This window comes from Aulonocara sp. 'chitande type north' Nkhata Bay, linkage group LG9, assembly GCF_057382095.1.
Source record: "Aulonocara sp. 'chitande type north' Nkhata Bay isolate Kocher_YH1m ecotype deep benthic linkage group LG9, A_spYH_male_GT1.1, whole genome shotgun sequence".
In the NCBI taxonomy this organism is placed as follows: domain Eukaryota; kingdom Metazoa; phylum Chordata; class Actinopteri; order Cichliformes; family Cichlidae; genus Aulonocara; species Aulonocara sp. 'chitande type north' Nkhata Bay.
In genome coordinates this window covers 11,130,529-11,158,065 of record NC_141352.1, presented here as the reverse complement: position 1 = coordinate 11,158,065, position 27,537 = coordinate 11,130,529, and the positions used below count along the sequence as shown (strand labels likewise).

The 27,537-nt window shown below is 41.8% G+C and overlaps 1 protein-coding gene across 5 annotated transcripts in view; it reads right to left on the bottom strand.

Annotated features, from left to right (window-relative positions):
• The window catches only part of LOC147321684 (uncharacterized), an 81,568-nt gene that overhangs the window by 31,063 nt on the left and 22,968 nt on the right, over positions 1-27,537 (bottom strand). For all 5 annotated transcript variants that reach the window (XM_086305751.1, XM_086305752.1, XM_086305753.1 and 2 more), the window contains 22 exons: positions 26,775-26,885; positions 26,466-26,576; positions 25,489-25,596; positions 25,126-25,236; positions 23,622-23,732; positions 22,831-22,941; positions 22,617-22,724; positions 21,620-21,730; positions 18,951-19,061; positions 18,069-18,179; positions 17,854-17,964; positions 17,658-17,768; positions 17,460-17,570; positions 17,176-17,283; positions 15,861-15,971; positions 15,055-15,165; positions 14,260-14,370; positions 14,045-14,155; positions 13,849-13,959; positions 13,641-13,751; positions 13,358-13,465; positions 12,606-12,716 (listed from right to left, as the gene is read on the bottom strand). In XM_086305751.1, coding sequence (XP_086161877.1) covers positions 12,606-12,716; positions 13,358-13,465; positions 13,641-13,751; positions 13,849-13,959; positions 14,045-14,155; positions 14,260-14,370; positions 15,055-15,165; positions 15,861-15,971; positions 17,176-17,283; positions 17,460-17,570; positions 17,658-17,768; positions 17,854-17,964; positions 18,069-18,179; positions 18,951-19,061; positions 21,620-21,730; positions 22,617-22,724; positions 22,831-22,941; positions 23,622-23,732; positions 25,126-25,236; positions 25,489-25,596; positions 26,466-26,576; positions 26,775-26,885 — 2,430 coding nt within the window. The remainder of the gene's footprint in view (positions 1-12,605; positions 12,717-13,357; positions 13,466-13,640; positions 13,752-13,848; positions 13,960-14,044; positions 14,156-14,259; positions 14,371-15,054; positions 15,166-15,860; positions 15,972-17,175; positions 17,284-17,459; positions 17,571-17,657; positions 17,769-17,853; positions 17,965-18,068; positions 18,180-18,950; positions 19,062-21,619; positions 21,731-22,616; positions 22,725-22,830; positions 22,942-23,621; positions 23,733-25,125; positions 25,237-25,488; positions 25,597-26,465; positions 26,577-26,774; positions 26,886-27,537) is intronic.

The following is a 27,537-nucleotide window of genomic DNA, read 5'->3' as shown; positions in this document are numbered from 1 at the left end:
CACTTTGCTGCGGTCTGTCGCAGTAGTGAAGCTACAGCACTACGCGAAGTGACAGAAAATCAGAAAGATGCAGACAGCGAGGATTGTGTGTTCTTGGGTGAAGTAGAGACTGGGAGGTCACAGCCCTGGGTGCAAAAGGTCAAGTTAAATGGGGAAAATGTATATTTTAAACTTGACACAGGGGCGGATGTTACATCTATTCCAGAGGGTTTGTACAGTCCAGACAGGGATGGTAAGCTGCAGAGACCCAGAAAGAAGTTACTAGGGCCGGGCAGTAACCCACTTAATGTTAAAGGCTGCTTCGAGGCACAGCTAGCAGTACAAGGGCGCAGTGTTTCTCAAGACGTCTACCTTGTGTCAGGTCTAGTACAGCCACTGCTAAGCAGGCCAGCGTGTGAGGCTCTGGGTCTTGTGTACAGAGTAAGCACAGTAGAGGAATCGGTGACAGACTTCAGGGCAGCATACCCAGACGTTTTTAAAGGTTTAGGCATGCTGAGGGAGCCTTATCACATTGAGATAGAGCAAGGAGCTGTACCAATAGCCCTATCTGCCCCAAGACGTGTTCCTCTTCCCCTCAGAGATGCAGTGAGAAATGAGCTGCACAGAATGGAAGAAATGGGTGTTATCTCCAAAGTCACTGAGCCTACAGAGTGGTGTTCTGGCATGGTAGTGGTCCCCAGACCAGCAGGAAAGCCCCCCAGAATATGTGTGGACCTCACACCCCTGAACACAGTAGTCAAAAGAGAAAGACACATCCTCCCAGCAGTAGATCAAACACTAGCAATGATGAAAGATGCTAAAGTGTTCACAAAGCTCGACGCCCGGTCTGGATTCTGGCAAATTCCGCTCACGCCAGAGTCAAGGCCACTCACTACCTTCATCACGCCTTTTGGAAGGTTTCAGTTCAACCGCCTTCCTTTTGGCATTGCATCGGCGCCGGAACATTTCCAAAGGCGAATGTCACAGATGCTGGAAGATTTTGAAGGGGTGATTTGTCACGCCGATGATGTGCTTGTATACGGCAGAGACAGGCAGGAGCACGACCAGAGGTTGCACTGTGTGCTCCAAATGTTTCAGAAGGAGGGTCTCACTCTGAATGAGAAGTGTGAGTTTGCTAAAAGTCAAATAATCTTTGTGGGACACAAAGTGTCAGCAAAAGGCATTGAGGCTGATCCCAACAAGATAACAGCAATCCAGCAGCTGCCGCAGCCTCAGAGTGTGGAAGATGTGCGCCGTCTCATGGGCATGGCCAACTATCTTGCCAAGTTTATGCCACAATTAGCCACAATCACCACACCATTAAAGGAACTGCTAAAAGACAGAAATGACTGGATATGGGCGGAGCCACAGGAAACAGCATTTAGGAGACTAAAAGGGATATTAAGCTCTCCAGAAGTGCTCGCTCAGTACTCCAACTCAGCAGATACACGAGTCGCTGCAGATGCATCGCCATACGGTGTCGGGGCTGTTCTCACTCAGAAACAGTCTGACAACTCCTGGCGACCGGTCACATATATCTCAAGAGGTCTCACAGACACAGAGAAACGCTACGCGCAGATAGAAAAGGAGGCACTAGCTGTAACGTGGGCGTGTGAACGACTGTCATCTTACCTCATGGGCTTACAGTTCACTCTAATCACAGATCACAAACCCCTGGTCCCTCTTCTGAGCACAAGAGGCCTGGATGACCTGCCTCCACGCATCCTGAGATTCCGCCTCAGGCTGCTGCGCTTTACTTTCACCATTGTCCATGTTCCAGGGAAAAACCTTGTCACTGCTGATGCTCTCTCACGAGCACCGCTGGCAGGGCCTCCTTCTGCTGGGGATCTTCAGCTGGAAAAAGAGGTGGAGGTTTTCGTGGACGGTGTAGTTTCCCATCTCCCAGCAACAGATAAAAGGCTGGAGGAGATTAAGTTGGCGCAGGAAATGGATGACCTGTGTAGAAAGGTGGTGTATCAATGTGGGACAGGCTGGCCAGAAAAAGGTAAACTAGATCCAGAGTTAAAGGGATACTGGCAATACAGAATGGACTTCAATCTAGTCCATGGTCTTCTCATGAAAGGGGAGAGACTTGTGATACCACCTCAAATGAGAGCGGAGGTTTTGTCACGTTTGCATGAAGGCCACCAGGGCGTTTCAAAATGCAGGGCCAGAGCAAAAGAGTCTGTGTGGTGGCCGGGCATCTCAACCCAAATACGTCAAATGGTAGACAGGTGCGAAACATGTCAAAAACATAGGTTACAGTGCCGTGAACCAATGCTGGCAACTCCTGTTCCCGACCGCCCATGGCAAAAAGTCGGCATGGATCTGTTCGAGTGGTCAAAGAAACACTTCCTGCTGATTATTGATTTTTTCTCAAGGTACATTGAGATAGCTGAACTGAGACACACAACTGCAGAGGTCACTATTAATGCTGTAAAAGAAGCCTTTGCAAGACATGGTGTTGCCGAGACTGTGGTATCGGATAACGGGCCACAATTTTCATCAGAACAGTTCAAGCACTTTGCCAAAGAGTACCAGTTCGCACATGAAACGAGCAGTCCTAGGTACCCCCAAGCCAACGGGGAGGCAGAACGCGCTGTTCGTACCATTAAAGACTTGTGGAAAAAGGACTGTGACTACACCAGAGCACTGCTAGCGTACAGGGCCACCCCACTGGAACATGGGCTCTCGCCGGCGCAGTTGCTTATGGGGAGACACCTGCGGACCACGCTGCCACAGGCTGTGGCAAAGCTGGTGCCAAGGTGGCCTGACCTACAGGCTTTTCGAAAAAAAGATGAGGAGGGGAGGCGTGAGCAGGCAAAACACTACAACCGCAGACATAGAGTCAGACCACTTCCGGAACTATCGTCAGGACAGAAAGTGTGGATTACCACGGAAGGAACTACTGGAGCAGTAGTTGGACCTGCCAGTGCTCCCAGATCCTATGTGGTAGAGACAGACAGGGGTTTTCTGAGGAGAAATAGGAGCCACCTCAGACCAACAGGGACTATTACCAGATCTGGTCGAGTGGTGAGACCTCCTGAAAGACTGGATGTGTAATTCTCTGAAGTTATCCATTCATGCCCTATTCAAAGCTGGGTTAAGCTGTCAGAGATGTTTACAATAATGTGTTTTGTTTAAATGTAAGTGAACAAATGAGGGATGTGTATAATTTTCATGTTTCATGATGTTCCCCATTTCTGTTCTAGTGAGCTGTTTGAGACGTTATGAAGTATGTCTTTAGCTAGAAGGAGGAGGTGTAGCGGTAGACTACTGTTCCCATAAGGCTGTGTGTGGGGGGAGCTTCCGGGGTTACGAGTAAAGTTGGAACACATCACCCGAACACGCTGCGTCCAGTGTCATCATTTATACGGCAGGTGACACCATATTCCTAACCGTGTAGAAATGTTGGCCAATCAGAAGTCTAGAAGCCTCGGCGGGAAAAAGTAAACAAAGCTGGGGCATAGAAGCAGAACCGAGTCGTATGTGTGGAGGGACAGTAACTGTGTGTGTATATGTAAGCATTTAAACACTGCAGAGAGTAGAATTAACAGTAACAGTATTGTAGAAATTCATTTCACCGAAACAATAACGTGGCGCACACTGTGACGTCAAAAAAGGCGCACATCTTTGACGCTGCGTTTTCTCCGTTTTTCTCGTCCACACGTAAATGCAAAAACGGAGTTTTAGAAAATATCCACCCTGCCCGGAGTTTTTAAAAATCTCCGTTTTCAGTGACCAAAAACGCCATTTATGTGTGGACGAAAGGTGCAAACGCATAGAAAAATCTGCGTTTTCAAAAATACCCGGGTAATCACTTTCCCAATTACAATATACAAACTAGAGATGGACCGATCCGATATTACGTATCGGTATCGGTCTGATACTGATCTAAATTACTGGATCGGATATCGGAGAAAAATAAAAAATGTAATCCGATCCATTGAATATCACGAAAGCACCTCACAAAACTTGCAACACGCCGTAACTCACCTCAGAACGTTAGCACGTCGGAGCAGTATGCATCACGTGATAGAGCGGCTGTGGCATGCGGGACCTGTCGGTGGTCTGGATAGCATGTGGAGCTTCGCTAGCAACCCGGCATTTCATCTCCGACAAAGTTATCCCCGAGAGAAGTACAGCAAGTGTGTAAGTCCATCTCTGAATGTTTGTAAAGCATTCCTGCGTTAAGCTTAACAAGCGACTGCCTCTTCTTGCTGCTACTTCAATCATGAAACTGCTTAACAATCAGCTGATCGGCTTTTCTGTCGCGACTCCGTCTCTCTGGTTTGTTTTTGGCCCACTTTGCACCAGAAAGAGGAAACCAGCGGCTGAACAACAGCAGCACGTTTAAGCTTGATAAGCTGTTGTTAGAATTTATTTAATATTACTTTCTACACCAGGATCTTTTTCTACGTAGCTGACGCTGGTAACTGTGCAGGGGCGGATCTAGCAAAGTTTAGCCAGGGGGGCTGACAGGGCATTAACAGGGAAAAGGGGGCACAAAGACATACTTTTCTTTCTTATTCTCATTTAAAATGTCAAGCTTTTAATAAATAATTATCTGACACCCAAAGTTTTAATTTGATGTAAAAGGAATAGAAGTCCATTACTGTATATAGTGACTATTAAGTCTAATATATATACCCTAGTAAGCTATAGTCCTTTTTCCTTTGGGAAGGTACCATCTGTGCAGTCTGCAATTTTGTTGAAGAAAGATGTTGAATCTATTTAATATTTCTTGAAAAATAATTGATTTCTGTGCATTTTTTTCACACTGCATCAAATTAAGGTTGATTACGTCGATTAAGCATCATGAGGTGGCGCGTGAGGGGTGGTTCCCTATTTTTTTATTTTTGTTGTTGCTGGGAGTTGGAACTCTATTAGTTAGGTTGCTTAATATTTCTGCTAAGTACTCTTTAAAATACCAGAATAGGGAGGATGGTGTAGGTTTAAGTTTATTAGATTGATCAGTATTGCTGAACTATGAAATATTTTTTTGCATACAGGTATAACAGAATAGCTTTAGTGTAGTTGTTGTTTTAAACTTGAGTATGAACTTCTACAAAATGCAGCAAGATATTTAAAAAAACAGTTTTGTTGATTAAAAAACACTGTATCGGATTCATATCGGTATCGGCAGATATCCAAATTTATGATATCGGTATCGGACATAAAAAAGTGGTATCGTGCCATCTCTAATACAAACTGTTATGGAACTTTACTTAACAAAGTCTTAAGACCGGGTAGTGACACTATCAATATGTCTATTTAAAGAAAAGAGAGATTTTTTTTTTTTTTTTTTGTTCTTGTAGTCATCTTGTCTATCAATGTATCAGAGGGTTAAAATAACAAATTGCTGGTAAACATCAGAATTATTGATTTGTTTACTGTTTGTCCATTTCCGTCAGTGTAAAATCTTTTGGCTACCAATGCAGCTACCTGGTTATTTTGCTTGACTTATAATGAAAGCTCGGTCTGTTCACATGCTTTAAATGCCAACAATTGATATTCTGTTTTTATGCTGACATTCTACCAGATGCCGAGAAAAAATAAAAGATCCCAGGCACAAAAGAAGCGCTGGAAACAACTTGACCTGGTCGATCCTGCTGTCCCAATGCTCACTGGCCACAACCAAGATGAGGCAGTCAGTAGTTTTCCATCTGACCAGGTAATGAAGATATGGTAGTGATCACAAACAGTTGAACAGTTTTCGAAACACGTTTGAGACAGTTAAGAACGCCTACCCATACAGTTTAGGATTTTTTGTTACAATATCACACAACTGGCATAATAGTGCATGGTATGCAGAGCATTTAAATGAAATGAATGTGTCAGGTCACTTAATGTCTTCTATACCCTTTTTCCTGGTTTAGATGGCACCAGCCAGGTTATCCTTGGAAACACAGGATAGACCCACCTCCTTATGTTCCCCAGGTATCAAGGTAAATATCAAAAAATATTCCTCTTATTAAGAATTTACAACAGACAATTACATGTTATAGACATATTAATGGTTACATCTCACCATTATGCAAACAGCAGGGATTTTTTTTTTTATTGCTTTGTAAGTTTAGTAACCACTACTGTTTCATGTTTTCTTTAAAGTATCCAGTGTTACACTCTGTTTCAACTCTGTTAGTAGGTTTTATAATTTTGATTAACTGTATGTAACCCATTATCAGATTTCAGACACTCGTCCACCAGCAAAACGAGTCTGGGCAACTGATGATTTCCACACAGCATCAAATTCTCCACCTAAAAAGGTATGCCCACAAATGTCTATAACCAATTGGTATGCATGTGATCTTTGCTGTATAATCACCAGGGTTGATATTTAGTCTTTCACCTTACGTATGCTTGCTAACTCTTACTAAATATACATCTCAACAGCTATTTCTGTCTGTTTAGCTATTTCTATATATATTGTTCAGAAAAAACTTTTATACCATTTTATACTTAAAGCTTCAGATAAATTGACATCCACAGTGAAAAGCAGTGCAAATAAATACAAACATGGCTTTGTGACATCTTTTATCAAGATGGATGTCAGTGTATTCTGTTTGAATCACATTTAACCTGTAACTGAATTTTGTGTCATTTCTTTACAAAACGTAACACGACTATGAATTGTTTTACCATAGTTAAAAATGTTGTTACTTTACAAGAAAATCGAAATTTATACAACCCTTGCAACTTAAAAATGTCTTACATCATTGTACCAAGAGTTGCATATGTTTTTGCTCAACCTTGAAATGCATATCATTAAATACTAAACAATAACATGTCACCTTTACCATTCCTTGATCAGCCTTTCCACAACATCAATGAAGAACTACTGACAGAGGAGCTACAGAGCAACGCAGTTCAGCACTTCTGGTGTGTCAGTGCAACTCATTGTCAAAGTGATGAAAGGTACACAGAATTCTCTCGAAATCATCAGTGCACATGTAATGCCCTCACATTCCTGGCCTACCTTAATGAGGAACACCAGTTCAACACAGCCCGACTTGATAAGGTGCTTGAACAGGGAGATGCACTCTACTGTTGGATTAAAACAAATCTTCAGCAGGAGAGGTGTTATACACAAGATCATCTGACCATGGAAGACCTGCCCAAAGAAGTTCATACCGACATAAATGTCTACAGTGTGAAAATGGACAACATAAGGTATGGATACCTGAAAACACCAGACAAAACTTATCAAAGAAAAGAGTGGTGGTTGCCTCTTGCTAGTCGCCTTGTATGTCTGTCAACAGATGTGAACTATGCTTTGCTCATGGTCTCACCTCAGTGCATTGCAGTTTTCCGTGACAAATCTGGGAGGTATGGATTATTTGATTCACATTCAAGAAGTGCAGCAGGTTTATCTGAGCCAAATGGAACAGCAGTCATGCTCACTTTCACTCATGTGGATGACCTGATCACCCACTTGCATAACCTTTTTCAAAATCAAGGCAAGTATGCAAAATATGAGTTTGTGCCTGTTTCTCTCAAAAGAGTCAGCACTCACAACAAACAGCCTGCACAGTCAACAGGAGCAACAGCTACATCATCACCACAAAATGATGAACCACAAATCACAAATCCCACTGTGCAAGAGCCTCAACCAGAATCAGCCCAAACCTATATGACAATGTTAGAAAATACTTCAAACTCATCACAAGACAAAATGGCTTCATGTGAATATCAGCTTGAAACATCTGTCGATCCAACAAGCAACATCAGGAAAGAACAAGAAGAGAATCTTGAACTTAATAATAAAAGAGAAACAACAAGGAATGTGTGCAAATTAAATAAACAACGACGTCGGAAAGCTATTCGTCGCTCAAAAAAAATCAGAGGCAGAATGTAGAACCTAAAGATAAATCTTCATCTGATCAAGTGGCAAAGAAGACTCACAAAAAAAGGCACGAAAGGGAACGATATGCAACTTGTCACAAATTTCGAATGAAAAAATTACAGACTTTGAAAACTCAATATGCTGTAAACTGTCATTACCACAAACAAAAACTGTTATGAAACAAATTATTATGCAAATCCTCAAATTCAAGGAGTAATAAAAGCCCACAAGGTGAAGAAGTACCAAAGTGATCCTCATTTTCAACAAAAGAAGAGGGACTACATTATCAGAAGATATTCTACGGATCCCAACTTTAAAATCAGACAGAAGCAATATCTGGTCCAAAGGTACAACACGGATGCTGACTTTCAAAGCAGACAGAAAAAATACATGGGCCAGAAATACAGAGAGGATCATGTCAGAGAAAGGAAGAGGGCATACATAAGAACAAAATATGCATCTGATCCAAACTACAGGCACAAACAAAAAAAATCAATTCATGCCAGGTATCACAATGACTCACAATTCAGACTGCACCATATACAGCGCTGTACCCAGTACCAGAGACACAAAATGGCTACCACTGCATCTTTCACCATTTATAAAAAGTTGTGTGCACAGAGAATAAAGAAGCCTCTATGGCTGCTGTTGCGATCCCAGTGTGCCCCCTGTAGCTCTGTGGACGGTTTTTGATTTGTTTACATCTCACCCCAACCGGTCGCGGCAGATGGCTGCCCCTCCCTGAGCCTGGTTCTGCCGGAAGTTTCTTTCTGTCAAAAGTTTTTCCTTCCCACTGTCGCCAAAGTGCTTGCTCATAGGGGGTCATGATTGTTGGGTTTATCTATATACATTAATGCTTGTATGCTTTTCATTTATTCTTTTGCCTTACTCTTCGGTTCATAATATAAAGTTACTTGAATGGTTTCCTTTTTCCTTATTTTATGTTGCTTTGCTGTTTACCACAATCTAAATATCATGTTTAAATGGAATACATTATTGTAAATGGTATTTGTACAAAATATAATTTGAATGAGATAAGATACCTTTATTAGTCCCACAAGGGAAAATTTCAAAATTTGCATGTGGTATTTTCCCTTTTCACATTAAAATACCTTTGAAATACAAATTGAATACCGCTTAATGGACTTTTTTTTTTTTCTACCAAGAAAACTTACTTTGGCTTACAATCTGTTAAACTGTTCACTTTAAACGACTCAAAACTGTAAAATCTAAATTGTAACTTCTCTTGAACACCTCAGACTTAAACATAATTTCTTTTATTTCTTTTATATCTATTAACTTCTTTTGTAATGGTGCAACTGGAGCATCTTTCTCTCATCTCTGTATGCTGCACTGCATATAGCAGAGATCACAATACAGCTTACTTTTCCTTAACTTGAAAATCAGCTGTATTCAATTTCCCTCCCCCTAGTTTTATAAATGGCAACCTGCACTAATTGCACCACATTAAAGGCAAACTACACTCATTGGCAGCGGCATAGGCACACTTAAAATTTGTTCTGAAATTTTCGCTTTCTAGTTTCTTTTTATTGTTCAATGTCAGTTTTCTGTGACATGCTCGCTGGTCTCAGATTGAACAGATGAGTAACAGCAGCAGCAGCTGGTGTCTCAGTTTTATGGAAATGCTTCATTTACACAGAACTGACCTCTGCGCTGTTTGTAAAAACTGTTTCACGTCAGGTCCTACAGAGCTGCTGATGTTGGATCCTGCCTGCATCACAAACACAGCTTTATGATCCAGAGATAATAAAACAAAGGCCCTTTAATTTAAGGATGACAGCTTTATTGCTGCACAGCTCTAAACGTTACAGCGTGACTCAGGAAACTGAACTCGACTAAAATAAAATGCAACCTGTTCATTTGTTGGAAACAAAAGAAGCAGCTGTGCATTATTCAGAATCTAAATAAAACAAATAAAGTGCAGCACCAGAGGGGGGCATACTGAGTGATTCATAATGATAATATTACAATGTGTGCAATAAGATAAAGATTAAAGTCCTTTATTGGTTATGCCCATGCAGCTCTATTCACTGCAGAAAGTACATGTAGGTAAGTATCCACCTGTTGCTCTTCTTTTCTCTTTCTCGTCACTCACAGGATCTTTCCCTTCAAAGGGACTTTTTCTCTCCCACAATCACAATGTGCCTGCTCACAAGGGGTCACTTGATTGCTGGGGTTCTCTCCACAATACTGTCGGATCTTTACCTTTCAGAATAAAGTGCCCCGAGGCCAACGTTGTTGTGACTTGTTGCTGATTAAAAAAACTTCAATTAAATTATAGAAACTACTATAAAGAACGTTTCAAACTAGTGACAAATAGACAGAAAACTCCAATAACAGAAAGACAACAACATAACATGAAGTCACCTTTGCCAAAAACCTGCAGTTCCTCTAGTGACCAGCTCATCTTGTAACCGGAAGGTTGCCGGTTTGATCCTCAGCTCTGTCTATCTTGTTCGTTGTGTCCTTGGGCAAGACACTTCACCTACGACCTACTGGTGATGGCCAGAGGGGCCGATGGCGCGGTATGGCAGCCTCGCTTCTGTCAGTCTGCCCCAGAGCAGCTGTGGCTACGACTGTAGCTGCCTCCACCAGTGTGTGAATGTGAGAGTGAATGAACAGTGGAATTGTAAAGTGCTTTGAGGGTCTCGAAAAGCGCTAAATAAATGCAATCTATTATTATTATTATTATTATTATTATTAATTGAAGCTGGCTCTATAAACGAGTCAGTCATAAGAAATGTTCATTTTACAGCAGAAACAGACGCAGCTGTTGAGGGTTTTTAACTCACTTGTTTAAACTTTATGAGTACTGAAAGTTATGTCGTGTTACAGGATGCTCTGGCTGACAGATGCGTAGCTGCAAGCTGTCTATGAGCCCTCACCTCGGCTGTGTGGAATCACTGAACTGGAGCCTTTTGGGGCTTTTTCATGCAATTATCTGATAAATAATATGGATGTGGTTCAGTTTATTTGGATGTTAGCAGTAACTAGCAGGTATCTCTATCTGTGCAATGCACCTGTACGGCTAGCTTGCTAACTTTGTAGTGTCAGTTAATTACTTAGCAGCCCATCCTGCTATTTAGATATAAGCACTTTTGTTAACCAAAAAATAACACTGTGGGAGCCAAAACACTAATGCTGAGGCTTCAGTCACTGGGTGACATCATAGTGGCTCGTCGTGTTTGGAGGACGAAGAATACTGAGTTGCATCCCAAGAACACCATAGCTACTGTGAAGCATGGGGGTGGAAACATCATGCTATGGGGCTGTTTTTCTGCCAAGGGGACAGGACGACTGATCCGTGTTAAGGACAGAATGAATGGGGCCATGTATCGTGAGATTTTGAGCCAAAACCTCCTTCCATCAGTGAGAACTTTGAAGATGAAACGAGGCTGGGTCTTCCAACATGACAATGATCCAAAACACACCGCCCGGGCAACAAAGGAGTGGCTCCGTAAGAAGCATTTGAAAGTCCTGGAGTGGCCTAGCCAGTCTCCAGACCTCAACCCCATAGAAAATCTGTGGCGGGAGTTGAAAGTCCGGCGACAGCCCCAAAACATCACTGCTCTCGAGAAGATCTGCATGGAGGAATGGGCCAAAATACCAGCTACTGTGTGTGCAAACCTGGTAAAGACCTATAGTAAACGTTTGACCTCTGTAACATAACCTTTGTTGGCAATAACAAAGTATTGAGTTGTATTTTTGTTATTGACCAAATACTTATTTTCCACCCTGATTTACGAATAAATTCTTTACAAATCCTACCATGTGGATTCATGGATTTATTTTTCACATTCTGTCTCTCACAGTTGAAGTGTACCTCTGGTGCAAATTACTGACCTCTGTCATCATTTTAAGTGGGGGAACTTGCACAATCGGTGGCTGACTAAATACTTTTTTGCCCCACTGTATGTCCATCTTTTATATACAGTCCATGATCTCATCCCAGTATGTTCTCCACTTCTATCTTAACAACCCCGGAAAAGGGGAATATCTTCTGGAAGAATCTCCTCCCTCTGTTTGACTTCCTGAGTACAAACTCTGCTCTGGCTGCAATGACACCTTCCTCTTGTTATTCCCCTTCATCAGTCACTGTCCTGCAGGACTGCACCACACCTGCACCACAGCAGTTCAAAGATTCACTCTAAAAGTTTGAAGATGGGCTTTGGCTGAGCGTCTGACTGAACTTACTTGCTATACTATGAAATGAAAACAAATTCAGCAGTGATTACAGAGATCTAACCTCCAAACCAGAGAATTAATCATAAACTCTGCTGTTTACAGACTCTCAGTTCTAACTTGTTGTTTTTCTGCTGAATATCTGAGTTTCTTTACAAAGACTTCTGTTCCTCAGTGACATCATGCAGACAAGGTCTCACTGTTACAAACAGCATTGGAAATATCCCAGACATTCAGCTGAGCGTCTTCAAAGTGCAAAATATGACTCATTTATTAAATATTTGAGGAGTAACGCTGCACTCAGTGTCTCGGCTTAAAAAATGCAAGACAGCAGCGAAGACACAACGTTCTCATAGACCTGACTTTACAGGAAAAAACGTTCACGCAGTCGTCCTTAAACACATCTTTACAGCTGCCAGCAAACAGAGACGATGGTCACACCGGCCAGCTCTGACAAACTCAAACTAAATATTAGATTTTACATGGAAAGAAGGGAATAGCTCTCTAATGTTTTGGTGCTCTAATATTCCACTTCATGAAAAGTGGATAAGTGAATGTGAATAATGGATGTGTGTACCTCGCTCTGCAGCTCAGTAACCTCTTTAACGTGCTGCGTCTCCAGAGTCTCAGGGAGCTGGTGATACAGAGAGCTGCTGGCCTCCTTCTTCCCTGCTTCTTTGTATTTAACCTGCAGGAAAATGTTACGTTCATTATCACAGTTTTTACATTCTGTCTCGGACAGCATTATGGGAGAAGATGTGCTGTTGCAAAAAGCTTTTAGTATCACCTTTTCAGACTAATATTGTGCTTATTTTGTCTGTATGCACTGGATCTGGACTAACACCAGGTAAACAGGAAGAACTGGATGTTTCTTGTGTTCTTCAAAGAGAATAAAATCAGTCTGAATATGTTGCAGCAAAGAAGGAGGAGGGCAGAAAGGCACCCAGGAGCTCTGAATGTGATAACACTGATAACAAGACCAGAATAGACAACAGCAGCCAGTTTATCTGCCCTGTGTTAGCCTGATGGAGTGTCTGAGACAGGCACACACATATTTTAGACTCTAAGGGCTTTGCATTGACAGTCGTACGCTCCCTGCAGGCTGATAATGTCTCAGATACGGCCACGCCTCTTTATCCTTCTGTGGGAGAATATTCAAACTCTGCAGGAACTCTCTGGGTGGTGCTAACCACTCCACCACCATGCTGCACCGCAGGAATTTTTAACCTGGAATTTATACCTGTACCACAATTTTCTTTACCTAATGTTACTTTGACTGTTTGTTTAAAACCCAAATATTGCCTGGAACAACACTAAAACAGTTCCCACCTCGCTGTGCGTCTCAGCCATCTCTTTAACAAACTGAGTCTGCAGAGTTTCAGGCAGCAGCGAGTACAAAGTGTTGGGCAGATCCTCTTTGTCCTTCTTGTAGTTTGCCTTCAAACAAAAGAATGAAAAATGTTTTTAATCCTACACGAAAAACTTAAAAACACTTATTTTTTACTATAATACCAATAATAGAATTAGTGCTGCAAACTGTAGATTTCTTACAGACACAGATCCTCTGAGATCTGATGAAACTATACACCTGTGGTGCGTTCAGGGTCCTCACCTCACTCTGTATTTCTGACATCTGTTTGGCGAACTGTGTCTCTGCCGTCTCTGGGAGCAGCGAGTACAAGTTCTTACTGATCTCCTTCTTACCCTCCTCTTTGTACTTCACCTGCACACACACACACACACACACACACACTGACTTTAAACAGCTGACACACAGCAGGGACACTTTCACATTCAGACTGTGTCTCTGTGTTTCTCACCTCACTGCAGATGTCTCTCAGCTCTTTGGCCAGCTGTGTCTCTGTGGTTGCAGGTAGCTGATGATACAGAGAGCTGCTCACCTCCTTCTTACCGTCCTGTTTATACTTCACCTACAAAGACACCAAACAACAGGCAGAATTCAAACTGCAGAGGAACATTTGCTTGTGTTTTCTCTCTTGTCTGTGATGTGAGTACCTGACTCTGCAGCTGTGCCACCTCTTTGGCGTGCTGAGTCTCCAGAGTCTCGGGCAGCTTCGAGTACAGAGAGCTGGACGCTTCCTTCTTCCCTGCTTCTTTATATTTGCTCTGCAAAACAAAGAGAGGAAAATAATAAATAAAGGCATCGAATGTAAACGCTGTGACTGAGGTTTGACCTTTAAACAGATCTTAAACACACGATGTTCCCGTACCTCACTCTGTATTTCAGATACAGCTTTGGCAAACTGGATTTCGTTGGTCTGTGGCAGCTGTGAATACACACTGACACTCTGGCTCTTCTTCCCACTTTCCTTATATTTGTTCTAGAAATGAAGACAAAGACGTGGCATCAGACGCTGGTCTCCTGTCTCTCAGCAGATATTACACCAACCAAGACAAAGCAAACGTGCAGATGAGCGGAATCAGAGGGATTTCCTACAGGATCCACTACAAAACTTATCTGAACTGTTTTCATCCTTCTGTGAGATGAGCTCAGTAATTGGAGGCAGCAGTTTCACAGAGATGGAAATGATATAAGGATCACTTTCTCTTCTCTTCCAGCTAACACTCACAGCTGGACTCAGACACAATCCTTCAGTCCTTTATTACATATTCTGTATATGACATGTTGCATACAGACAGTCTCAGAGATCTTACGGCTCTTCGGCCTTATAATGTTGGAGTTGCTCACAGGCCCTGCAAACTGCCAACGTCCCTGTAACTTTCTCCAAGCACCTTGGAAGTAGGTGCAGTTATGCCAGAGACCTCTACTCAAAACATCAAGCCCCCACAGGACACCCCCACAGGACACCCCCAGAGGTCCCCGGAGTCCTGAACACCTATCTGGGGATCTACACAATATCAGGCATGTGGTTTAATGCTGTTGCTCACTGGTACATGCTCTCTATTCTTTCTAATGGTTAATGGATTTTGTAGAAACAAAAAAGTCTAAACATCACATTAAGAAGTCTTGTATAGAAGATGAAAGATCTGCAGCAGAACTGTACCTCGCTCAGTATTTCACTCATCTCCTGGGCAAAGTGGGTCTCTGTGGTTTCAGGCAGCTGAGCGTACAGAGGCGACATCATCTCCTTCCTCCCTTCATCTTTGTACTTTTTCTGTTGGAAACAAAGAATTCAAGTAAAGAAAAAGAAACAAAAACTTTTCATCTCTGCGAACAAGAATAAACTCCACTGAGTCCCAGCAGATAACAGCTGTTTACAGCTGTTCCAGAAATGATTGGAAAGAAAAAAAAACACTATCTTGACCTGCATTTAAAAGAAGCTCGTCGGCTCACCTGCTGAGCTTCTTTAGCTCGCTGTACTAACATAAAGCCAACACTTCACAGTAATAACAGAAACACTTTGGACAGTGGTGATTCGCCTCCATGCGGGACTTGATTCACTAAACTGAAACTGCAACCAGCTTTGTGTGAAAGAAGTGCTGGATGAGGTGTCGCCTGTGTGGAGAGAAGCCACACAGACAGGTCCAGACGCCTGGTGGATTTAAACCGCTGTGCAGCTAATTGTTCTCTTCTTCATTCGCAGTTTTCATTTTAATTCTGTTTTTAACATCTGTGTAACTGTTCTACCTGCTGTGTGTTTACGTGACTCTGGTCCGTTGTGTTTAGATTCCTGTACTTGATGGTATCTAATCAACTGGAGGCACTGTAGGTCAGCTCCTGCTGCTTAGTGTTAAACACTGTACATGCACTGTTCTGTGTGTAATCACACAGTCTCACATCTCCAACCCTGAATAAATAAAAGCCAAATGAAGCGTGAGGAGCAGGAAACACACAGCAGGATTCACTCACTTCACTCTGCAGTTCAGTCACTTCTTTGACGCGTTTGGTCTCCAGAGTTTCGGGCAGTTTGGAGTAAAGAGACGACGCCGTGTGCTGCTTACCTGCCTGCTTGTACTTCACCTGTCAAACAAACACACACTTTAAATCCCCACAGAATCACACTCTCACAACTTCATCCTGCCTCAAACTGTTTCCCAGCTACTCATGACTGGAAATATCTCATCCTTCACTGAGCAGTGTTATCAGCTCTGCAGGCGACTGGGGGTTAATTTAGTAACCACTCTGTGACATCACCAGCTGCATCTATCCAATAGGATTTCAGCTTCGTGTCCTGTTTGACCCTGTGTAGCTAAGACATGACATGAATGTGGGGAATCGGACAGAGCTGATTGAATTCTGTTGGAGTTTATTTACTGTTGTAAGTTTATTTGCACCCGTGTGCTGCGGCTGGAGCTTATTAATGTAAAGCTGTTTAACAGGTTTAAGGTCAGAGTATCTGAGCCGTCCAACACGCTGCAGGACTGCGTCCACAGCAGCGCCCACTCTCGCTGCTGCCATTGAAGGACCGTATCAGTCTCTGATGTGTTTTCCAACACGCTAAAAATGTTTATTGGTCTTCTGTTGTTAATGTTTCGTGTCCTAAATTTCCAGTTTGACTTAATAAATCCAGAACAGGACGTGTTGATATGACCTTAGAAACACAGCAGAGTGCTGGAAGCATCTAAACGTAGATGTGACATCACTCCAAACTCTCGGACACGGACATATTTATCAAGACTTATGAGCTACTTTTTGGATAACACCTGTATATAGAAGTTCACTGACAACAACTGAGTGACATGTGAGCTGTGACAGACTGGAAATGCAGAACTGATCCAAAGTGCCAGGATGCACGGATGACAGAGCTGGAAAAACAGGAGCTCCGTGTTATAGAGCTGACAAAAGCAGCCTCATTTCATCAATGCTTAGATGGCCTAAAATAGAGAAAAGAGCAGCTTCACGTAGAAAACAATAAACGCAGTCCATTCAGTATTTATGCGTTTGGGAATTTTCATTGTTTTGGGAATTTTGAATTATTTGAGAATATCTGAATTTGGACTTTATTCTTACTCCAAGTGTTTGAAGTTTCAGAATTCTCTCAAGGCTGTTTATTCTGGGATCTTCGAGTGTTGTCTCCCTGCTTTATAAGGTCTCTGCACAATGCAGTGCTACTTCAGTACTTGATAGTCGGACACACCCTGCAGGCTTCAAACCCAAATATTGTCTGTAACAACGCTTTGTCCAAAAATGGCAGGACAGTGATGATCACTAAAACAGTTCCCACCTCGCTGTGCGTCTCAGCCATCTCTTTAACAAACTGAGTCTGCAGAGTTTCAGGCAGCAGCGAGTACAAAGTGTTGGGCAGATCCTCTTTGTCCTTCTTGTAGTTTGCCTTCAAACAAAAGAATGAAAAATGTTTTAATCCTACACGAAAAACTTAAAAACAGTTTTTTTTTACTATAATACCAATAATAGAATTAGTGCTGCAAACTGTAGATTTCTTACAGACACAGATCCTCTGAGATCTGATGAAACTATACACCTGTGTGGTGCGTTCAGGGTCCTCACCTCACTCTGTATTTCTGACATCTGTTTGGCGAACTGTGTCTCTGCCGTCTCTGGGAGCAGCGAGTACAAGTTCTTACTGATCTCCTTCTTACCCTCCTCTTTGTACTTCACCTGCACACACACACACACACTGACTTTAAACAGCTGACACACAGCAGGGACACTTTCACATTCAGACTGTGTCTCTGTGTTTCTCACCTCACTGCAGATGTCTCTCAGCTCTTTGGCCAGCTGTGTCTCTGTGGTTGCAGGTAGCTGATGATACAGAGAGCTGCTCACCTCCTTCTTACCGTCCTGTTTATACTTCACCTACAAAGACACCAAACAACAGGCAGAATTCAAACTGCAGAGGAACATTTGCTTGTGTTTTCTCTCTTGTCTGTGATGTGAGTACCTGACTCTGCAGCTGTGCCACCTCTTTGGCGTGCTGAGTCTCCAGAGTCTCGGGCAGCTTCGAGTACAGAGAGCTGGACGCTTCCTTCTTCCCTGCTTCTTTATATTTGCTCTGAAAAACAAAGAGAGGAAAATAATAAATAAAGGCATCGAATGTAAACGCTGTGACTGAGGTTTGACCTTTAAACAGATCTTAAACACACGATGTTCCCGTACCTCACTCTGTATTTCAGATACAGCTTTGGCAAACTGGATTTCGTTGGTCTGTGGCAGCTGTGAATACACACTGACACTCTGGCTCTTCTTCCCACTTTCCTTATATTTGTTCTAGAAATGAAGACAAAGACGTGGCATCAGACGCTGGTCTCCTGTCTCTCAGCAGATATTGCACCAACCAAGACAAAGCAAACGTGCAGATGAGCGGAATCAGAGGGATTTCCTACAGGATCCACTACAAAACTTATCTGAACTGTTTTCATCCTTCTGTGAGATGAGCTCAGTAATTGGAGGCAGCAGTTTCACAGAGATGGAAATGATATAAGGATCACTTTCTCTTCACTTCCAGCTAACGCTCACAGCTGGACTCAGACACAATCCTTCAGTCCTTTATTACATATTCTGTATATGACATGTTGCATACAGACAGTCTCAGAGATCTTACGGCTCTTCAGCCTTGAAATGTCGGAGTTGCTCAACCAGCAGTTGCGTTATTGCAAACAGAAATCACAGCAAACAGCTGGTATCAGTGTGACTTTCCTGGTCTTAAAAAGCAGGACTCCCTGGCATTCATGCAGATGTTACTTTGACGTGAATGTGACAAGCGCAAAGTGTAAACCTGGCCTCTAAATCCTGCAGATACAAATCCAATCCAACATCGGCGGGAACAGTAACGGGAAAATGTAATGCCACCTTCCCGTGTTTTCCTCCAAGCACCTTAAGAACAGGTGAAGTCAAAACACTGGAGGTCCCACATCCAAGCCCTGAACAGTGAAAGCTTTTGTGGGGCAAGATCAGGCAGCTGCTTTTAATGCTGTGGCCTTACTTACTACACTTTCTGTTCTTTGTAATCCTTAATGCATCATAGCAGCAGAACTGTACCTCGCTCAGTATTTCAGTCATCTCCCGGGCAAAGTGGGTCTCTGTGGTTTCAGGCAGCTGAGCGTACAGAGGCGACATCATCTCCTTCCTCCCTTCATCTTTGTACTTTTTCTGTTGGAGACAAAGAATTCAAGTAAACAAGAGACACGCTGAGGTGAGCAATCGCAGGCAGCTCAGTCTGCGCAGGATTTACTTTTAAGGGAGGAGTTTTGTACTTTTTATATATTCATACAAATATATTTTCTTTATTCTCTTTAAATGTAACTTGTAAAGCAGTAAAAATAAGATTAGGGCAACAAAACAAAAGTTTACTTTGATTACACAAACATTATGTAGGTGTGAGTGATGGCTAATATTGATAACAAGTATGGAGAACCCAGAGCACTTTATACAACATGCCTCATTCATATAAACACTTTGTTTCCTTTGCTTAACTGCTTTCTATCAAACATTCACACACATTCATAATCGGATGGATGCATCGGAGCAACTTGGGGTTAATATCTTGCCCAAGGATGCAGTCAAGGATCGACTCACCGACCTTCCTATCAGTAGACCACGTGCTCTACCTGCTGAGCTTCAGCCAAAGCAAAGGCAGCAAGAAATATAGTTTAAAATAGCATTAATATCAATTTGACCTTCAGATAAATCTATCGAGCTTGAGGGAGAGGTCAGAGGTCAAATGTGACATGATATTTTAAAACAGTGCTTTCTGTATGTTGGCACATACAGCACAGCCTTTTGCTCCTCAGTTTTCTACCAATAAATCCTTCAGCTGACCTTGAAGACGTTGGTGGATTTAAGGCAAATGTTAATGGATTGTTAACATGACCCAGACAAAGTTTCCAGGAGTTCAGAAGGTTTCGTGTTCACAGACAGAACGACGTCCTCAGCAGATGTAATATAAACAAACAACAAAACACTGCAAGAAATCTTCATCTCAGGCAACAGCTGAACTCCTCACTGGCTCCCAGCAGATAACAGCTGTTTACAGCTGTGCCAGAAATGATTGGAAAGAAAAAGCATCATCTTGATTTGCATTTAAAAAGGGGCTCGCTGGGTTACCTGCCAACTTTCCTGTTTTACAACTGGCACAAACAGATCACTTCACAGCTGTTTCTGTGCTGCTTTTAAAATTCCTCTGAAAAGTCTTTAAGCATCAGTTCAGCTGCATTTTACTCTGCTGCTTACTGGAAACAGATAACAGAGATGACATAAGAGATACATCTCGATCCATGATTTCTTTCACAAAGCTGGTTTTCAGTTTCAGTTCATCTCTCAGAGACTATTATAAATGTTTTAGGTTCTTTCTTCTATACACATCAACCAAAAACACCATGTTCACCATTATGCTGACGACACTCAGTTTTATCTACTTGTCACATGTGACCTTCTACATTTGGGTGAAAACCCAACGTATTTGTATTAAATTATAGTGGAAATGGCAGTTTTGGAGCCTGAGCTCAAACAACATTAGCTCTGCTAAGTGTGAATAATAATAATAATAATAATAATAATAATACATTTTATTTAAATAGCGCCTTTCAAAGCACCCAAGGACACTGTACAACAGATATCCAGTTTGAACGATAAATGAAAACCTTACAGTTCTTGCGTACGGAGGGCAGCTTTTACCAGACTGATAAATTAAAACAGCTTTTATATCTTAAGCAAACTGTAGTTGATGCTGCTGTGACTTCCAGCCTGGAGTACATTTGGTTTGTCCGACTCTTTGGTTCAAAAGGCAGCTACTTGGCTTTTAATCGGTCCAGAGAAAAGACGACACATCACTTCAGTTTTAGCTCAGCTGCACTGGTTAGCTGTGGAATCAGGATTTATTTACATTTTATTTTTTGGATCAGCTCAGCTGTATGTTGCAGATCGAGTAACTCCACATTTTGCTGCCAGTTCACTGGAGTCATCCTCAGCAGTTTCCCTCAGTGCCCCCCCTCTAACCTAAAAACTGAGGGTGACAGGTCTCCTCTGTTCTTGCCTCCTGGCTCTGGATTAATCTGTCATCCCACATAAAGTCAAACAGCTGACAACTTTAAATCAGTTCCTGCTTCCAGTCAAGCCTGAGGTGCCTCACGGTTTGTATCAAGTGTATGTTTTTTACTTGTAGATTTGTTTAACGTAATAATTTTCTTATTTACGATATTCCAACCATATTTATTCAGTGTTTTTTCCTTAGCTTCACTTCCACCCATCTATCCTGGAGTATCCCAGGTGTCACAGGATGGGATACACAGAGAGACAGAATCACCAACTAACCTCGACACGTCTTTGTCTATGTGAGGAACCTGGAGTACCTGATGAGATCGCACGCAGCTACACGAAGAGCATGTAAAGGCCTCAGTTGGTCTGTGGACATGAATCATGTGTATGTGGCTTTTTTATTTTGTGCTTATAATTTCCTATACTTGGACTGGTGATATATTCTCCCCTAACTGGAACACACTTTGGGTTGCTGCCTGTTGTTTTGTGCTATATATGGAACTGCACTTGATGTAATCTTACAGTGCAATAAAACGAGTAAGTGTTTTTCACCCAAACTACCTCTGCAACACTTAGAAGTAACGCTTTCTCCAACCTAAACTTGAAAAGTGTGAAATAATGGAAAAGCAGACTGAGGTAGAGCGATGGTACCACACACAGCAGGATTCACTCACTTCACTCTGCAGTTCAGTCACTTCTTTGATGCGTTTGGTCTCCAGAGTTTCGGGCAGTTTGGAGTAAAGAGACAACGCCGCGTGCTGCTTACCTGCCTGCTTGTACTTCACCTGTCAAACAAACACACACTTTAAATCCCCACAGAATCACACTCTCACAACTTCATCCTGCCTCAAACTGTTCCCAGCTACTCATGACTGGAAATATCTCATCCTTCACTGAGCAGTGTTATCAGCTCTGCAGGCGACTGGGAGGTGACGTAGCAACTACTGTGACATCACCAGCTGCATCCAATAGGATGAACTGTTTGACCTTGTGTAGCTAAGACATGACATGAATGTGGGAAAACGGAAAGAGGTGATTGAATTCTGTTGGACTTCATTTACTGTTTTCTAGTTTACTTCTACTGGATGCTGATGATCGTTATTACCTGATAAATACAAAAGTTTAATGGGTTTAAACTGAGACTTATGGCTGAGCTGTCCAACACGCTGCAGGCCTGCCTCAGCTCGGACTCTGATTGCACACATACTATACTAGTCTTTGATATGTTTTTCGTACATGCTTAAAAAACTTTTTTTGCCCTATTTTCAATCCGTTGTGCCATAAATTTCTACAATGACTTAATAAATACAGCCATTAGAAAAAGATCTGCTGTTGGTATTTCCTTTTTTAGTCTGATTGTAACCATCTGTGTCTCACTTGTCTCATTTTTTAACTTCCCTGATTACTCTTTGTGTATAAATAGTCCTGTCTTCTCTTCGGTCTTTGTCTCTTTGTACTCCTGCAGTTTGATGGCTTGAGCCCAAATAAAGATTTAGTTCAACTCGTCAGCTTTGGTCTCCTGCTTTTAGACTTCAGTCAGTCTCAGCAAGGTGTGCAAATCTCATCCTTATCTCACCCTGATATTTCAGACATTCAAGAGGATTCACTCCAAGGAGAAAAATCTTTAAAGTCATGATGAGTGCTGCAGGTCAGTAAGCTCGGAGCTCCCACCTCGCTGTGCGTCTCAGCCATCTCTTTAACAAACTGAGTCTCCAGAGTTTCGGGCAGCAGTGAGTACAAAGTGTTGGGCAGATCCTCTTTGTCCTGTTTGTACTTTGCCTTCAAAGAGGAATAAACACAAATCAATGAACAGAAATAAGAGAACATTGAAATGCACAGGAGAATGGAAGATATCAGTGTGTGATGAGAGAGAACAGAGCCGCACCACGCTCTGGATCTCCGACATCTGCTTGGCAAACTGCATCTCTGGTGTTTCAGGCATGAGGTGGAAGAGTGAGGAGGACATTTCCTTCTTACAGCCCTCCTTGTATTTCACCTGCACCACAAACCAAACAAACACATCTCTGTTAATGTGCAATAAAACACTTTGCTTTCTCGGGGCTCAGCGTTGCCCCCATCCTCAATTTCATAACTCCACTTTAAGTTCAGACATTTCTGTCTTCACTTATTTTCAGCACAGCGAAAGTTTTCTTAACTTCGAGCAGTGATTAGAAGAAGTCTAGCTGAGTCAGCCTGACTAATGTCGTATTTTTGGAAAACCTTCCTCCTCCTCAGATAATAGAAGCTGCAGCAGAAACACTTTGTGACAGCTCGACAGGCACAGCATGAACTCGTGCACAGGAGGAAACCTTAAAGGTCACCAGGAACAACTGGACGTGCACTTCTATTCAGTCACATCATCAACAAGCACTGCAGGAAAATATGGACTGTATCATCTTAACGTTCACTTAGACTTTGAACTCATCTGTTATCCAGTGAGAAAGATTTCATGTTAAGTAAAATATCATTGAAATAGTTTCCCAAACTTTTTGTGCTTTTGCAGCAGCTTCAAACACCACAGTGTTTGATTCAGAGGAACTTCAGAATGAGTGTTCACACAGATCAGATTGAAGAAAAGGCCGATTGGGAAAGTTTCAGACTCGGACTTGAAAAGTTTCCTGCTGAATAAAAGCCTCTGTGTTGAGGCACAGCAGTGGCTGGATGAGTGTTTGTCACCTGACTCTGCAGCTCCGTCACGTCTTTGGCCAGCTCAGTCTGCAGGGTTTGAGGAAGGCTGGAGAACAAAGTGGACGACAGCTCCTTCTGCCCGTCCTCTTTGTACTTCACCTGCAGGGTCAACAGAACTGTTTTTATGTTCTTTTATTTTCTTTTTACTTTTATTGAAAACGTAAACTGAGTAGTGAAAAGGCATTCAGGGTTTGAGTCAGGAGAGTTGTTAGACACACAGAAGAGAGCATGTTTATGAGGAGAAAGGACTGGATCTGGCAGCAGGAGAGCACCGAGCTGCCACCATTCACATCCAGAGATGAATGATGTGGTTTGCATTAAACTATTAAAGTATTTCTTTACACTGAATAACTGTGGCCTGACTGTTTTGTTCTAGTTTTAGCTGAAAAATTGTTTCAAAATGAAAGCGATGCCAAAGTTGGAGACTTCACTGCACCATCTGCCAGCTTTGCCTCTCTTTCCATGAGGTTTGACAACTCATGGAAGGAGAGGGAGACTAAAACTGGTGACCTTTAACTCCTGAAACCTCCCATATTTAAAATCCCACTAAGCTAACAGATCCAAACACTGACTGCGTAGCAGGGTATAATGGTAATGATAGCAGGAGGCGATGGATGTGACAGTTTAGAAAATAAAGTTCACAATGCAGCACACAGCGAGACAATGACAGTTTGTATGCAGATACGAGTAAATTACACAAAGATTTTTTTTGTATTTAAAAGAACAACTTGCCAGTAACTAGTCTGCACGGAAAGAAGACGTGTGGCAGCTCAAAACCACTTAGAAACCAAATAAACTGTCAGTCAAATGTTTGGTACTTCAAAAAATGAAAGACGTTTGATTTCTTAATTGCATTCAATAATTCTCACTTTGTAAGACACGGTCTGAGTGAACTTTTATTGTACATGGACACAACTACCACAAGCATAACATATAAGACACAGATGTCCCTCATTCTTCTGTCCCTTTTCTCTTTTTTATTATTTTTTAAAGCTATTTTAAGGGTTTAAAATTGCAAAGAGTCTTGTAGGATTATAAACCTGTTTTGTGGATTTCTCAAAGTTGATTGGTTAGATTAGTGGGATATAAAATGGACAAGGAGAGCAAAAGGTCCAGAGTTTGAGTCACCGTGGGTCACATTTTGCTTGTTTTACACATTTCATTGAAGAAAGAGCAGAAGGATTCCCAGCTGCTATTCTGCAAATGGTCTCCAACATCAGCACAGCTTTCATTTTTGAACTATTTTCAGCCATCACTATGTTGATATAAATTCAAAATGTTTACAGTTTAAGCCTTTTTATGCAAATACATGTGAAAACATGAACACCAGGCTTTTATGATACAACAGTTAACTTAAAGTGTGTTGATTAAAAACTTGACGGTCCTCCGTTAGGCTTGGCAAGCCGCTGGACTTTAATAAACTGAAGGAATCTCTGGTGTGTCTTACCTCCTGACAATATGTTTCTTATCTCATAAAAACAGAAAACAGTACCTGGCTCTGTATCTGTGAGGCCTGCTTGGCGTGTTGAGTTTGCAGAGTTTCAGGCATCACAGAGTACAAACTGCTGCCGGTCTCCTGCCTCCCTGACTTCTTATACTTTGTCTGAAGATCACATAAAGAATAAGATCAGTTTCTTTACTGCTTTATTGGTTTGAGCTGTCAAACATCTAAATCTGCAGCATAAACGTTCACATTCTCAGTCCCAACGTTACTAAATTAGCTTCATCATGTTTGTCCAAATTAATTTAGGTTTTCACTGAAGAGCAGCTTTATGTAACACTTACAGCTTCTTTCTATCTTTCATCAACACATTTAAGTGTTTTTGATCATCCTCTCAAGTTTCCTTCATCTCACCTCGCTCTGCAGCTCAGACACCGTTTTAACAAACTTTGTCTCAGCGGTTTCAGGCAGCTGAGAGTAGAAACTCTGAGACATGCTCTTCATCCCCTCCTTGTACTTTTTCTACAATCAAAACAGAAAACAGGATCTGTAACATGGGATTAAGAAAAATTGCTTTAGAAATGTATCTAAAGAAATTATTAGAAGACACATCAACTTCTGACCAATCAGAGCCTTCTTTCAGACTTCATTGCCATTTTATTCAAAATAATTTGCTTAACACTGTCAGTATTTAACTGTGCTGCTTCCGTTCTGTCCTCCTGATTACACCCTGAGGACTTGGCTGTAAAGTACGATGAGTGAAACAGCACCCCTCTAAATGCCACACAGTGAGTCCAATACTCCCACAGGTCTGCAGTGGGCCGAGTTGGCTTTCCTTGATTAAAAGAAATAAAGTAAGGTTGAAGTCATACCAGTACCACACTGGGATTAGTCAGAGTTATGCTGGGGAAGCCAATCATCACTCCACTCAAATCACAGTGTGAACGTCACTGAATAACTGTTAGTCATTTCATCCTGCAAAGCTACCAACTGAAGTGTGGATGGGGGAGTTTATTGTTTATTAAATAGTTAACTAAACTAACTAATGACTTATTTTACCTGAGCTCATCACATCAGCAGTGCTAAGCTGGATTTGTCTGCATATGTCTTCACTTAAGTAATAGTTTCATCATGATCACACACAGCGGGGACAGCAGTCACAGGGTTTGTACCTCATGTTTAATACATGCAGGTTATTGATACTTCATGACATGATGTCTGATCATGTTTTGAATTAATGCTTCTTTCAGTCGTTATTAGAGTACTATTGTGGTTAGTTAACAAGAGATGCACCAGACCTGCATGTGTAAGGCATAATTTTATGTATTATGACAGCTTTAAGAATTGAATCTGCAGGTTGGTCTAAAGCAGCCGTGTCTCTCTGCACCTACTTGGCTTTGCAGGTCGGTGACCTCTCGGGCAAACTGGGTCTCCAGAGTATCAGGGAGCAGGTGGTAAACTGGACATGACAAGTACTTCTTCACAGCGTCTTTATATGAGACCTACATGACACAGAGACAAAATATAGACATTCACAAATAAACTTTCGTGATTTTTTTGTGTACCATTTTTAAAGTAAGCTTTACCACCACATGCTTCTTCTCAGTTTGCTAGTTTGGATCTAGCTTCACGGTTGAAAGTTCATGTTAACAAAAGTTTTTAGACTTTTGTTAACAGTTTTTAGTCATATTCCTGCATACCTGACTCTGTAGCTGGGAAGCCTCTTTAGCGTGCTGTGTCTCCAGAGTTTCAGGTAGTCGGTGGTACAGAGATGTCGATGTGTCCTTCTTACTGGCCTTTTTGTATTTTGCCTGAAAGACACAATTTGCACTGGAGATTTAAGTGCAGTTAGCACTAAAAAAATCAGTCATGTGCAGTTAACTCTACACCGAGGTTCCTACCTACCACAGAAACATAAAGACTATGAAAATGTATACAAATTATGTTTTTCTCTTCCACTTTCTTGAAGGTAGTGTTAGCCTAAATTAGAGGGCAACTGGCTGATATGGGGAGAATTCATGTGGGCGTTTGAACCTAAAAAATCTTGTGACAGTTGGGGGCTTATCCGGGATATGTTTGTAGAATTAGTTGCGTCACTGTTAATAACCAACCTGGTTTGTTAACCTGGTTTGTTAAGCAAATAATAAATAGAGCTAAATATCTATATTTATTATTTGCTTAGCATTTGCTTAAAGCTACAAATATGGCTTTTATTTGGATACAGGCTGAGATGGTTGCCAGTTTTAGACTGATTATAATAAATTCCTGTAAATTACACTGACTATTTTAATTCTCCAGATGACGGTCATAAATACCTCCTCAGTGCCTTAATGAAATACATACAATTCTGGTTCCTTCCTATATTATTATCTATAAATGTAAGAAATGCTGAAATAGGTCCCTAACATTTTGAATTGTAGTATATAAAACCAGACACTCGTGGTCTGACGTGCATTTACCTTA